A 15,229-nucleotide genomic window follows, 5' to 3' on the forward strand; every position below is an offset into this window, starting at 1 on the left:
ACAACAATGACTTATTATAAAAGGAAATACATTAATTGCATGCAACGTATAGCTAGGGGGGAATCACATAACAAATCTTTATTTACTAAAACAGTAAATAATGTCACTTCTTTAACCAAGTAATCTTATGCTTGACAGTTTTGATTGATTACTGGTTAAAAGGTATTTCTTGTACCTTATATGTAGTGTTACATGGAGGAACAAGTGCTACCAAAGCATTTCATTTCACAGCTGATTAAATAAACTTAATATCTATCTATATATAATTTTTTCCCACTAAGACAAATGAATTTTGTAAACTGGGACAGGTGTCCTGTTTTTAAAAAGTGCATTAGGGGCTCACTTCTCAAGCTAAGACCAATGTCTATGGAAATGTTGAACGTTTCTCCAGCCACACCTGGACATCCTGGAAATAGAATCAACACAACAGGTGGAACGAGGCTGACTGGAACAGTGGAAGACGTTAATGTAAAGACTCAAAGTTTGGCTGAATTTCCTCCTAAGCTCAGAATAAGCTCAGAAGACCTTATTAATGATCCACTTCTTATGGTTGTTATTCTTTGGCTCCATTTTTCAAATCCTCAAAACACAAACAAAGTGAATTTTGCAAAAAAACAAAAACACAAGTTTGCTGCACCTTGGCTTAAAAATGGCAGGTGAGCTTCGGTGTGCAACGCTGCAAGTGTGGTCCACCCATCAGTCATCATCAGGACAGAATTCAGAGGAATCTGATATTTCCTTCTCCCTAAACTGTGTACGTTCTTTCAGCGAAGGATCATTTCAAGTGAAATGTGTGACGCTTTAAAAAAAATGCTAAAAGTTCAACAGCGGCTAGCGGCTATATTAGATTAATTATATCTCATTTGTTTTTAAAAAAAAAGAAAGAACAAGAATTGCTCACGGTTTGTCCACAGGAAAGGCTAAAGGAGCTGGATGTTTCCATCCAGGTTGGAAAACATACCCAACAATCAATTATAAACACATGAAAAACATCTAATTTTTGATGATTGTGGAGGTTTGTCTATAACTTCATATTATTCATCTGTGGTTGACGGGGACGTCTGTATTCACACCTTTGATGAGCTCATATGATTACGGCACCTGGTTGATGATTACCGTGTGATACTCCTGCTTTGGCCTCAAGATTTTTAATGCTACGGTTACTAACACGATCAGAATTTAAAATCAAATAAACAATGCCTGCCAGATCATAAACGTGTTCTCAAAAATAAGGACAATTATAAAATCACCTCTGTCCTAATCCTGGAAATGATTGCAATTTGCACATTATTGTTCATGAATCAGGGCTATTCAGGTCCTTGGTAACACTCACATGACTTCATACAATAGCATGCCATTAAAAACTGTCAGAGGCTCCCCGGCATGGGCCAGTTTACCCATTACCAGATCAATACAGACTGTGTCTCCAGCCTGGAGAGGCAAAATTATGTTGAAGACAGCCAGAGACCCGGGAATGGTTTTAGCCTCGGCCACAGGGTTATTCTCTAGGCCTTCAGGCTGGTACCCTTCGGAGTTCACCCGGGCTATTCCATAATTTGACTTGGACAGAACAGCCTCAAGCTTCTCGTTCTTGTGACCAGTCAAGATGGCGCTGAAGAAATAACGTCCATCTACAGGTGCTGTGAAAATGCCTGAAAGTAACAACATCACAACAGTGACATGTAAAACCAATGGCAGAAAAAACAACCTCCAAAATCTAAAGCAGGGAGTCCCCTGACCTGTGAGCTTCAGAGCTACTTTTAAATCAGTTTTTGACGAGGGTAAGATGCAAAGGTTCCAAGGGAAAAGAAGGTGACTCTTCTCGGAGTTCTGAATCGAGGAACATTAATGGAAAACTCAAAAGGCTGAGGGTTAAGGACCAAAAGGGCTGGACTGTTGCCCAGTGGTATAAAGTCCTTTTTCCCCCCAGTAGGAATTTAATGTTGGGTTTCATTAATAAATCAAGGTCCCAGCTTCTGTAGGTAGAGTGTAGATGCATAGTGATGGTGTGTTTTAACAGGTCAAAGGTCAGCGCAGCCTCCAGCAGCATATTTTACAGCACGTAATGATTGTCCTGAACAATGTGGGGAATCTATAAGCTATTGTGATGAAGAAGATGTGTGAGCCCAGACCCAACGATGTAAAAGGGCTGAAGGTCACTATCAGACCAACCTGGGTTTCAGAACACTTCAGCAAGGCCACAAGCTGATCACCTTCATGACAAAAGGAGACTCGACCCACTATAATACTGCAAATGTCAGTAGGCCAACATTTCTGTATAGATTTTTTTCTTATGTCGTAATTAGCAACAATAATCATATTTTATATTTCTGACAGAATTTTGTGGTCTCATGAAACCTCTTAATCAGTTTATGTGTAATGAATTATCTTAATATGCAAATGTAACTATTGGAATCACTGATGTAAATCGATGTTTTATTACTATGACTTATTGAGACGTGTCTGTGTGTCTGTTTCAGACACGTCTCTGTTCAGTCAAATTGAAGAAACTTCAGTGAGTTGCCAAACTATTGTAAATTAGAAGTGCCACAGTTAAATATTCCTAATAACAATTCAACCTAAGCTGTTTAAGCCTTTAGATTTACTTGTGGTAACATTCCAATGTTTTTCCCTATGCAAATCGAGCTGTGATTTGAACTTTTACCTGTCCTTGGATCGTAAAAGTTGCCCTCATTGACAAAAACCTTGTCAAAGAGGATGGTTCCAGTCCTCTCCATGGGAACAGTGAGGGCCACAGAGAACGAGAGTTTGGGTGCGTGAGCAGGTGGACCTGAAAAGATACAAGAGTAAAAATATGAGGGCACATTTTGACAATAAAAGGTGAAAAAGGAACGGAAAGAACCATCTAATTCATCAATACATATTACAATGTTATGTTATGTTTGTTTGTTTGTTTAAAGAAAACAATCATACCTGCTTCACCTTTAGGACCTGAAAAAGGTAGAGAAGCTGTTACAACATCAGCAGCACAAGTAATAAAAGCTCCTCAATATAACAAGATCTTACTACGACCAAATGATTAAATGGTGGAAACAGTAATGGTAAAACAAAAAGAATGTTTTAGGAAAACAACATATATAAACCTATAACGATCATACCAGGAAATCCTCGTACACCAGTTTCACCCGGTTGTCCAGGAGGCCCTCTGGGACCAGGCAATCCAGGGAGACCAGTTTCTCCTTTGGGTCCAGGCAGGCCTGTTAAGGAATGATAGGATCTAGCTGCTGCTTAATTGGTATAAACCCTATTCAGAACGTTTGGGATCAAGGCAACGGGTGAAACTCAACAGGTAAGAACCAACCAGGACAATCGGGGAAGATTACGCCTCCACAAGGGGAAGACATACATGACAGAAAAAGCCTTATGCTGTAGTGGGTTGTCTGGTCGGCGTGGCTTCCTCTACATTTAGACATTCAACCCTCTATCTTCCTCGACAGGTACTGCAAGGTCCAAAAATGCCAGACAACTGTATGTCACATCCTCACGGGTGAAGCTTGCTGTAGTAACCTCCAATTCAGCCCTATCCATGTTGTCCACATATCTAACGTCTGGGAGGGACATGATCCGTTTGAAGGTGGATAAGACCTTGATTTCCTCCACGTATAGACTGGCTGCTATTATTGAACCTATGGCAAAGAAATGTTTTTGCCTCCTTTCTTCTGTATTGGGAGGAGGTAGCAGCATCTCAAAGGTCCAGTTCAGCTCTAAGTTCAGACAAGTTCTATTAAAGAATGTGTGGTCCTGTAATACACGTTTTACTGATTCAGAAGCCCAGAGCCTGACCCCCAAACAAGCAACAGTTCCTTTTAACAGGATGAAACCAGGACCGGGCTCAGATGGGGGGACCCTCCTGCTGATGGCTGGCTGAGTAAAGGAGGGGGTGAAGAGATAAAGAAGGAGAAATTTCCTTCCCAGGAAAAGTCCTGGGAGTTCCGGATGTGAGTTGGGGTTTCATACAATGTTAAGCTACATTGTTGATGCTACTGCCAAGGTCTAAGCGGGACCTCCTCCATGAGTATGTTGGAAGGGAATCTTGTGAATGCCCATCTGTAATACAGGGTTCTATCATTTGCTTTTTTGCTTTTTCCAGCTGTTGTAAAAGGTTTATTACCCTCTCTTGAGGTTCTCAGTGAATAGTTTTCCCACTTTCTTTCAGCAGCCCATTTGACTCTGCTAGAACTTAAAGAGCTGTTGATATTGTCCTTGAATTTCCTCTGGAATGCTTCCTCTCCTCAGGTCAGTTCTGGCAGCACTGTGCCCCATCACCAGACCCGGCGTCCAGGTTTCTGGTTGTCAGCAGAAATTAGACCCATTCAGGCTTCAAGATCGGATAAACACGAATGGATAGACTGGCTTTTATCCACTGATATAGACCTGGACACCTGTTTTGCAATCATCCCGTCCTCCTACTGTTATGTCCCACCTGAATCTAGCAGTCCTGCAGTCAATAATAGCAGGGATGGGGTTGCCAGACTGGCCCAAGTTTGGAAGTGGTTTAGTCCTGTAGCCACATTTAGTGTTGGACTAATACATGTCCAATGTGTAAGACCCCCTTTTACTTGTGCACAGACTTAGGATATGTGGTCTGATGACTATTAGTGGTCTCATAGGGAAATCCAAGACCCTAATTAGAATTAGCATTGGTATCTGGTAGCATCTATCTCTCTCTCTTTGTCTGACTGTTCTTGGAAAAATTGACTTGTTTCTATAATTGTTCTGTTGGACCTTTAACACAGCGGGATCGACATGAATTTCTTTTGTTAGGCATTACAATACATTCAGGGTAAAAGAAGAAAGCCCAACTCACCATTGATATTTTGATCATATAATTTTTGCAACTCCTTAACGACGACATTCACACTGGAATTTAAATTCTTGATTCTGCTGTAGACATCATCCTGATTCTTCTTCACAGAGCCTAGGATTCCATCGTGGTGGACGAGTGAATAATTTAGACCAGAAACACTTGTCCACAAACTGGATGTCTGTTGGTTAAATCCTGCACATTTAAAACAGACAAAAAAAAACATTTTAGTAAAACAGTGAAAATGGGCGTACACTGTCAGTCTGAGTCCAACCTGACAGAGCTTGGCAGGATCTGCTCGGAAAATATCAGGATATCCGCAAATCCAGGTGTGCAAATAATGTGACCTGATACTAATGCAGACTGGGAACTGTAGCTGCTGCCAATGGTGCTTCAATAAAGTATTGGATAAAGGGGTTGTGTAGGCTGAAGAGGGAAGGATCTTTGGTGAAAAGTTAATCAATGTGAACTCCTACCTTCTTTAAACTTGATGATGGAGTCAAAGACGCCGTCCAGCCTGCCGCTGACGTCCTCCAGCTTTGACAACCTTTTCTCCAGCCCATCACCAGACTTCTTGCACTCTCCCATCTCCACCAGCAGCATGTTCTCAAACCTCCGGATGTCGCCCTCCATCCCCTCAAGATTTTCACGCCTGTCTTCAATATGCTCCCTAACCTCCTGCTGGATTTTGTCTAGCTCAGAGATGATCTTATCTTTTGTATTTCCTGAAAGGTGTTTTGAGGGATAATTAGTCAAGGATGATCGGAATTGAAGGAAAAATGTATATGGGCGAGCTGGAGTTACCAAGGTCGGTGATGAAGCTGCCATGTTTATGCACCGTGTGTTCGAGTCCTTTCAACGTGTCGTTGATAGAGCTGAACGTCAGGATGACCTCAGACATTTCGCCTTGTAGCGTCTTCAGCTGATTGTTATTAATGGAGCCTCCGAGCACACTGTGGCCATCTAAAGGTTTTTCTGCATCCAACCCAGGTCTTTGTACGCTGGTGTCTCCTTTAGTGCCAGAATCCTCACCTGACAGACAAACGTTTAACACATGAGCTGCACAATAAAAGAAATGATTGCAACTAAATTGTTTGTACTAGATGTAACCACGTTAACTGTGGCTATGTTACACTGACAATCACCCAGTTGCTTGATGTTATCCTTTTGCGTGCCCGGGTTGTCTCGACACTGGCTGACGCAACCCTTGATGTCTTCCCGCAGCAGGTGGACTTCATCCTCCAGGTGAGAACATACCTGGGAGCAGCCTTCCTTTCCTGATTCCAGCCTCATCTGGATTCTGTGGATGGAAGCCTGCATACGCCCCAGTGCATGTTGCGAATGATTCTTCAACTGCTGCAGCTCTGCCTCCATCTTTCCACACAGGTCACAGCCCACCCCCAACAGCTCCACCTCCGTTACGATGCGATTGAAATGTTCACCATGATCTCCGGTGAGGGTCTTGATCTGATAGACATCCTGGCTCAGGTCCAAAACCTCAGAGATCACAGTGAGATGACATCAATATTCATAATCGCCCTCGAAGTGGATCTAGTCTGTGTCACAAAATCAAGTCTGTTTCTCACCTTGTTTTGCAACGAGTCTCCAGAGACCGAGAGATCTTTGATTCGGGTATTAAAATGTCGGATCTGATTCTCATTGGCAACGACTCTCCACTCCAGTGATTTTTCAGTGGTATTATGTCTTTCTCCTCCCACTCCAGATAAACCTCCCTCTTTATTCCCAGTGATGGCCCCTCCCACGCCCCCTGTCGATTCTTCTTTTCCGCCTTTTGACCAACCTCCTGTTTCATTTAGAGGGTTACCACCATGTTCTCCAGTCTCAGACTCCAAACAGCCGCACTTCCTCATTCTCCAGCTCAAGAGAGAGGTATTGTTTTCCATATTCAAGAGCTTCTTGTGATGGTTATCCACCTGGTCTTTCACAAGGCCCAAGTCCGTCTCCCCAGCTGCGATTCTTGAAAGCTGGTAGTTGAACCGATCCAGAAAGTTAACCCGGATGCCCTCCAGTTCTTTGTTAACGTAGTTTTTGAGCTCATTCTTCACATTTAAACAACTTTGCTCGGTATTGTGCCACGTTTTATTCATCTGCTGCTCTAGATCTTTTAGCCGACTGTCCAGTCTATCCTTGGTCACGACAACACCACCAGCCCCCGGTCCTTCACCGGCAGTAAACCCACCTCCCACCAAACCACTGCTTTCATTTTTACTACCGCCAGCTTGTCCCCTGAGCTGTCCTTCCAGGTGGGTCTGCACACCATCAATGTTCTCCATGGCTGAGCTAATTTTGCGCTCATTTTGAGTGATGCGGGTCTGGAGGTCACCGATGGTGTCACAGCACTTCTGTGATCGTTGTGCATCCTCCTGGAGTCCCTCTAGGACCTGGCGATACCGTACATCCATGAGATTCAGCTCCTTCTCCAGAGCACGAATCCTCTCCTGGTCTTTCTGCTGCTGCCTGAGCAAATTCTCTACACCAACCTAGAATAATAATAAGAATACTTTTATTTGTCAGCATACGTCTGCTTACACAATGAAATTCCGAGGCACACAAACGCAACATAAAAGGTCTCTTGTAACTGGGGATCGAACCCACCACCTTTGTGTGAACCACTGCGTCACCATTCCGTCTTCCTTAAAGCCAATTTACCCACACCGGCATGCATGTTTCATATCAACTGTGATGCAGATTGTGTTCTTAGATGTGTTTGATTCCAGATTACGTTCCCACACCATCTAGTAGCCATACTGTTGTTGATGAATGGCTGACTACAATTACCTGACAAGAGCTGCAGGACAGGGACACCCTTTTCTCCAACTCTCGAAGAACCTCCTCCTTCAGCACGCTCAGCCTTCCTCCACTGACTCCTCCTCCAGCCTGAACTCCATCATCACCTTTCCCGTTCACCAGGTGGTTATTGATACTGACCAAGGTTTTATCATGGGCCTGTTAGAGAAACATCCGGCAGATGGGGATTTCTGCAATGGTGATTTGCTTTCTGTGTAATAGTATTATAGCTGCACTTTCAGCTGCATGTGAGTTCAGCAGCATAAATTCGACTCAGGTGGGACATCGGACAAACTGAACAACTGCTTTCAAGTCTGTGTATCGAGAACGCTCCATCTTATTTAGTACAGTGAATTTAAAACATTAAAACTGTTATGTATGTGTAAATTTTCTCATCTAAAGGAAAAAAGAATGGCTACCTGTGTTCGATTGTCTAGCTGATCCAGTTTAGTCTTAATGATATTAATTGTTTCTTTGATTTCAGGCTGCGCAGCGTCAGCCGGGTTTCTTCCTCCTGAAATGGTGTCGCTCCCTCCTCCTCCTCCTCCTCCTTCTGTGATTCTGTCGAGCTGCAGGAAACGCTCATTTAGGGTGGACTGAAGGTTCTGAAAGGTCTTGGTGAGACTCTGGATCTTCTCCTCCAACTGTGTCATCTTCTTATTGTCACTTTGTCCTACGGAGAGTGTGAAGAAACAGGGTCAAGGCCGGCACAGCTCAGACCGACCAATCGGGTCATCCTTAATTGGGTGTCTTTTTAGATTTCTCTACTTACCAATGCTTGTGCTAGAGTCAGAGCTATAGGTTTATCTATCTATAAGGTGTGGAAACGAATTTGCAGTGATGAATGAACAGTGATCCAGTGCAAATTAGATTAGATTAGGTTAGATTAGATTAGATTATAAAATGAAATGGGGGAGCAGTGAAGACAGACATCTACCTCCTACTGAGTGAAAGCAAAGATTGGTCCAATGGAACTCTGACTAACCATATTATATAAAATGGAAACATAATAAACGTGACCCAATTGGAATCCATCTGAGAAATCTGATCTGAACCAGCCTTGTGCTGTCCCTTTAATCCTAGTGTCACGTGTTGGTCTCTTTAACAGGACGCTATGGTCAACTTATCAAAGGCAGCTGTATCAGAGGTCCAGCAGAACCAGTGTAGAAACTAGCGCATTTTCTGAAGCTCTGAAATCATCAGGAACTTTATCAAAGTGCTGTTTCTGACCTGTGGTGACAAAAACACCTGCAGGTGGTCCAGTAACTGAGCCACCTCTTCATCCTCTCAAGAACTTTGAAGATAAAAGGAAGGTTAGATACAGGACAAGAGTTCACTAACGTATCTGGTTCAAATGATGTTTTTAATCAACGGTCTTACTGCAACCTTGCAAGTGAATGGTTCATAATCTGTGGCTAAAGAGCAATTAATCTGGTCAAGAAGAGAAGATAAAGAGGACTTCTCACAAAAATCTATGAGTTCCAAGGACCGTTCTGATGCTACTTCAGATAACATTTTTCATATATTTTTCCAAATAGTCTTTAGTGAAAAACCTCAATAAGTTGGTTCCTTCACTAAAGACTTTTGCTCCACGGCATTATGACTCTCAGCCAGTCTGGCTATGGTACTGAAAAGAAACACAGGGTTGTTAATTTACACCTTGACATAACGGTGTAGCCCAAACATCCCACTAAATAACCGGTACTACTATATACCACTCTTATTTACAGTCAGTCAGGTTTGAAGCCATTATCAAATGTCACAGTAGAATGTTAGCTGTTAACTTTTAACTGGCATAAGCTGATACTTAAATGGACAAAAGTCACACTTCCAATGTAAATAAGACATTTGAAAAAAGTTAGGACATCTTTACACAAGGATAAAAAGATATTCAGGACAAGAGGGTGAATTCTATAAAATAGTGTTACTCATGTTGATCGACCTTCACTCGTACATGTGAGATATTAAAGCATTTTTCAAGAAATATATTTTGATTTACAACAACCTGAATGTTTGATTAATACTGAATTTAAAGGTTAACAGAAAGTGTACAATACTGACCAACCAGAACAAAAACACGTGGACAAAACTCTATTTACCGTTTTGTCCTCCATTTTCGACAGTTCCAGAACTGCCTCCTCCGAAGCCTCCTAATCCATGACCACCACCACCTCCTCCTCCATAGCCTGGTCTGTGCTGAGGCCTGGTAGCAGGAATTTGACTTCCTGTGCTGCCAACTGGGCCATCATTGCAGTCCTCTCCTCGATAACCATGGCAACACTTCCACTCCATATCTGTCACAATTTTGTAGGCTACTTTGTATCGTGGCCTCATATAGGTCCGATATCTGCAGAGGCATAATTGAGGGAAGGAATGTTCACAGTGATGACAAAATTAGACCTTATTCGCAAACAGTGACGAGTTTGTGCTCAAACAATAACTCAAGTGTCTAAGATTAATGTAAAAAAAGGGGTGTTAATTAGAGAACTGGAAATATGGACTCTGCTTTTAGCAGCTTGTTCTCAAATGGTGCTTTTTTACAGCTTCAAGAAAATCAGATTACACACAGAGGACTTTTAAAATAAATCTAAAGACAGGAGAAACCATGCTGCTACAGTCCAAAAGCACAAGTAGTTGAAAATACTGTCAAGAATGACTTTTTTTCTTCTTCATAATACAAAGAGAACTCCTAATGTGAAGACTGGTAAATGGTGACATGGCACAAATCATGGGTGGACAGTTGACGGATACGTGTGTAGATAGTGATCAACCAACCAAAAAACAAACATCGGCACTGAAGACATGATCAAAATTAGAATAAAATCAGATGTTTGTTGTTTTACAGATCTGGCAGAAGTCATTTCCAGAAGAACTTCACTGGAGTTCAACTCATATGTAAATCCAACATTAAAACTCAAGTGTTTCACGTGGTTTCTTCCATTTTGTGCGCATTAATTGAGAACATTTTCTTTTAATATTTTAGGTATTGAGCTGGTCACTAGGTCAGGATATTACCCTGCCTCTCCCTGAAGGTGGCCGGGATAGGTTCCTATGGAAAAATCAGTAATCCATAGGATGAGCTGGTTGTCCAGGTGAACGTGAGCTGTTAACTTAGAAGTTCAATGCAGCAAAAAAACAGGCCACCCATAGGAGCCTTATGATGGTGTTAAAGGAGTCCAGATGTTTGTGGATGGGGTCCAGTATAAACATCTTCACATCATTCGCTCCCCTGTCAGTCCTGTATCCAAACTGGGTTCATCAGGGGCAATTCTGATGACGTGGTTTTTAACAGTCCTCTCAGAGGCCTTCTCTCCCAGGGAGGTGGGAGCGACAGACCTTAGATCATTCAGAACCTTTGCAGGGGGCCTTTCTCCATATGGAGATAACAGTTGAATGAATCCAAATTTAGGGTAAAGTGTTGCAGGTTATAGAAGTCTGACACAGGTGATGAGAAAAAAACAACCCAGCTGCTCAGCAGTGTCCTGGGGTCCGAAGACAGGAGTATAAGACATTTAGCACAGACGAAAAACATGAATACACAAGTAAAAAACTTGCTGCTGTCACCACCAGTCACCAAACAAGCAGTGGCTCAGGCGCAAGTATTCAGCATTCCCTCAACCCTTATTGACAGGTAGCTGGTTTCCTCCAAACATGGTCTTTGGACTCAGGGCCTCTAAGGAGAACGTTCTGTCTGGATACTGTTATAAAGATGTGGTGGTGTGGTCCATTCTGTAGCTTATAAAGGTCAGCCAGAGGTGAAGTAACATAACTAAACTAACAATAAGATGGGAAAATTACAAATATGGCAAATGTAGAACATAATACGTGGCTGTTTGGGGTGTCATTGTGCTGGGGACAGGAAGGCGATGGGGGAAGAGCAGAGAGAGAGTTCAGGTGGATGAAACTGTCCTTCAGCCTGCTGGTCCTGGCCCGTAGATCCACTGTCTCCTTTCTGATGGCAGTACAGCTGGGTGATGAGTGGGTGGGGGTCTGGGATGCAGAGGGCTTTTTTGGTGAGCCCAGGCCTGTAGATGTCCTAGAGGGAGTGGAGAGGCAGTGCAGCACCTACAACACGGTGATGCTACTGGTCAGGAGGTTCTCGATGGTGCCACTGTAAAAGGTGGGATGATGGAGGCTGTGGCTGTAGCTGTAGCTCTCCCCAGTGTATCGATAAAACTGGGCTACCGGTTGGTTTTCTTGGCCTGTGCTGTGGTGTTGACAGTCCAGGAGAGGTCCTCCCTGAGGTGTGCACCCATGGAGTTGATGCCCACCCACCCTCGTTGCTCCAGAATTCTTCAGTTTTACTATGTTGGAGGCCACTGGGTTGTTGGAAAGCTTTAGTGCAGCAGAAATATTTTTTGTAGCCTGTTCCAGATTTGTGACTCACCACGATCCTGCTTCCAATCCTCGTGGTTTGGGTTTTACTGACAATGTCAGCTAGAGCCTTGGCCCTCAGGCAAGAGGCGAGGTCACCCTGGACAAGTCTCCAGCTCATTTCAAGACTGACGCACAAAGGCAAACCACCATTCACACCTGAAAGCAACTTAGAGTAGCCAATTCACCTGATCTCCAAGTCTTTGGAGTGTGGCAGGAAGCCAAGTGGACCTGGAGAGAACCCACTTGGGCACGGGAAGAACATGAACACACAGAAAAGCCCCCAGAACATTCTTGCCATGAGGCAACAGTGTTAACTGCTAATGTCAACCACTGTGGGGGGTGCATGTGTGTGGTGTGTGTGTGTGTGTATACTCACAGCACAACCCTGTTGCACTGTGCACTTCCCCAGCTGCAGGGATGATAATCTGGCTTTACATATGTTTCCACTCCATCTTCAACCATGCAGCTCACAGTCTTTGTCACAATAAATGCACACCAGTTCCTGTTCAACACACAACAAGAAGTCATGATAATACACACTGTTGTTTTGGTGAATGTGCACAATGAACTGAAATCGTGTCCAGTTTGGCACCATCTGATATTTTAAAAATATCGTAGGATCAATATGAGACCGACTGATCGGTCACGTGGCAAAGAGCAGCTTTTCACCTCAATTGACGACTATGAAGACGTCAGTGTAAATTAAGAAATGATTCACAAACAGGATGTCAGACCCACATTTGGGACGGACGACCTGGGGCCCTGGGTCACAAACTCACCCATGAAATGTTCTACAAACACATCTTCAAAAAGAAACTGACCCTTTGAAGTCCGGTTTACAGCTTTTAAATTAAATTCCACTTCATTTCCAGAGCCTTACAATCGGTATCCGTAGGGAAAACGATGGAAAACTGTGCATTGAATTTTTCACAGCCTGGGAGAAAAAGCTACATTCCAAGTTTTCCACTGACACTTCACATGTTATTGTTTGGAGCTGTGTCACCACGTCAGTCTTTACTGGGAGACTTTAGTGACCTTTAAACATCTCTGGTTGTCAAGCTAAACGAAGACCAGTGCACCTGGTCCTTTTTATCTGGTCCGGTATCCCTCAGACCCAGCCGAGGACCTCTAGATCAGACTGTGTAACCGTGTGTGTGTGTGTGTGTGTAATCTCAAGAAATGTTAATTGCATGTCAGTGATGTCACGAATGTGTTGATGGTGAATAAACTCATTGTTGTATCAGCAGACAGACGCAAGGAATTTAAATTCAATTTTCTTTTTCATTTTCTGGAATCCTGAAGCATGACTGTTTCGGTGTTTAACGCAACACAGCATGAAATTAATGTCACACAGGAAGTGAAAACTGGCCTAAACTGGCTGAGATAAGAGCAAAGAGAGGGTGGCTGTTGATGAGCAGTCAGGATAAAGTGTGTGTGTTGGTGTGTGTGTCCTAATGTGTCTCCCTTCCCTCAAGAAGGGTGAGCAGAGTCAATATCCTGCAGTACATTGGCCACCATTCATGTTCCTAAAAAAGGAATTTATCAATAAATAAGTTTGTGCTAGATGCTAACACAGGAATCTCTGCTGATAAGGGATGATGTTAAAGGAAGGTGACAACTTTATACAAATGAAGGGATTTAGAAATAAGATCCTTGATCTGAGCTGTGTCAGAGTTTAGATGTCACATCCTGTTACACTCACTGGACACTTTAAAGGGTGAAAAGGGATTTAAAAGGGTTTAAAAACATTGATTTGTGTTCATTACAAGTGCTCCTCTAGGTGTTCCACAAAGGTCTGTGTTTGGACCTCTAATATTCACTTTTCCTTCACTTCTCTTGGCTAATGTTAATGTTATGTAGATTAACTCTTTTCTATAGTATTTATCACTGTTAATTGGGTGGAAATAGTCTCAAGCCTCTTTGCTCTGTCCATGTGTTTCACCTGGGGGCCGAGTGTTTCTCACCTGTGGCCTCACCTGCTCATCCCTCATCATGCTGATGAGAACAACTCTGCATGTCAAGAATCTCTGTTCTCTGTGCTACCGCGAAACTTGTATGGTCCCAGAACTCGTCTGCTGCTTCCATCACCATCATCATCATCATCACCATCATCATCATCATCATCGGTTATTCTGTATCCTCTCGAGTTTACGTGTTTTTGTGGCGAAAATTTATTCACATGGAAAGTAAGCTTCAAATTTAAATCATAACTGTAACTTTACACTGTAAAAAGTTTATTACTTTAATTTGTTTTTTTTTTTTTCTTTCAGTTTGCCAGAGCTCCTGGTCTGATCCCACCGTAAACAACACGACGTCACCGCTCCGGTCGAGACGTCATCTGACCTGACGTCACTGCCTACCTGTGCCTGCTGGCAGCGCGAGCTCCGTGCGCGTGGCCGCTAGCGTACAAGCTGTAAGCGGGTCGCGGCGCGAACGCGCTCCTTGCGTGTCCGAAGGTCCACAGCGCGAGTAGCGGCAGAAGTAGTGCGGCCATCCTGCGGATCGATACACGAGCGCGAGATATCGACAGCTGATCAGTGATCAGCTACTCATCTGGGCGGAAACACGCGAATCTTTATGGAAACAATGTTAAGCGGGTCCAAGTCCGTCCGGCCACCCGACCCATGATCCGCAGTCTTCTTTGGACCCGTCCCGAATCCGGATTCTGTTGAAACCTTTAGAACAGGATTCACTGGGGTTTAATCCGATTTAATCCACTCAAAATCGATCCATCTGGACCTTTTCACATGAAACAAAGAGAACGTTGCAACAATCTGAACCGACACCAGCTGCTCCTCCTCTTCATCACTGCCCCCCTCCCGAACTGTTCCCACCCCTCCAGAACCGTCCCCGCCCCTCCCAGAGGAGAAACCAGACACGTGCAGCTCTGGGGTGACACCTGGCCCCCGCTTTTATTGATCACTCAGACTCATTTTGTACTCAATAATAAAGCGTCGAAGACGTTTTAGCCGACATATGATCCGCTTCTTGTTTCATTATTTTAATGTTTAAGTTCAAAACACTCAAAACGTTTGATCAATTTTGAAATCACGATTATTGCGGGTCATGCGGAGTTAATTCTGAGCTTCTGAGCATATATAGAGCACTCTTTTCCACTTTAATATAAAATACTATAGCATTTCCTGTTTATAAATGACTCCGGTTGAGTCATCGGTCACACTTAATCTGGGAGTGAGATGTTAGGCCCCCAAAACTGGG

At 43.3% G+C, this 15,229-nt stretch overlaps 1 protein-coding gene across 2 annotated transcripts; it reads right to left on the minus strand.

Annotated features, from left to right (window-relative positions):
• Positions 1–881: 881 nt before the first annotated feature.
• LOC130519819 (EMILIN-1-A-like) lies at positions 882–14,815 on the minus strand. 2 transcript variants are annotated; one of them, XM_057023411.1, is made up of 14 exons: positions 14,371–14,815; positions 12,387–12,512; positions 9,733–9,980; positions 8,053–8,306; positions 7,625–7,792; positions 6,412–7,326; positions 5,971–6,322; positions 5,630–5,857; positions 5,302–5,550; positions 4,829–5,020; positions 3,120–3,218; positions 2,935–2,952; positions 2,666–2,791; positions 882–1,652 (listed from the first exon to the last, which is right to left on the minus strand). In XM_057023411.1, the coding sequence occupies exons 1-14, from the start codon at positions 14,502–14,504 to the stop codon at positions 1,330–1,332; spliced, it is 3,432 nt and encodes a 1,143-aa protein (XP_056879391.1). In that variant the 5' UTR covers positions 14,505–14,815; the 3' UTR covers positions 882–1,329. The 2 variants fall into 2 exon arrangements, with proteins under 2 accessions (XP_056879391.1, XP_056879398.1); XM_057023418.1 differs by lacking the exons at positions 12,387–12,512; positions 14,371–14,815 and adding an exon at positions 8,864–8,927 and having other exon boundaries at positions 9,733–9,842.
• Between the last annotated feature and the right edge of the window lie 414 nt (positions 14,816–15,229).

This window comes from Takifugu flavidus, chromosome 2 (genome assembly GCF_003711565.1).
Source record: "Takifugu flavidus isolate HTHZ2018 chromosome 2, ASM371156v2, whole genome shotgun sequence".
In the NCBI taxonomy this organism is placed as follows: domain Eukaryota; kingdom Metazoa; phylum Chordata; class Actinopteri; order Tetraodontiformes; family Tetraodontidae; genus Takifugu; species Takifugu flavidus.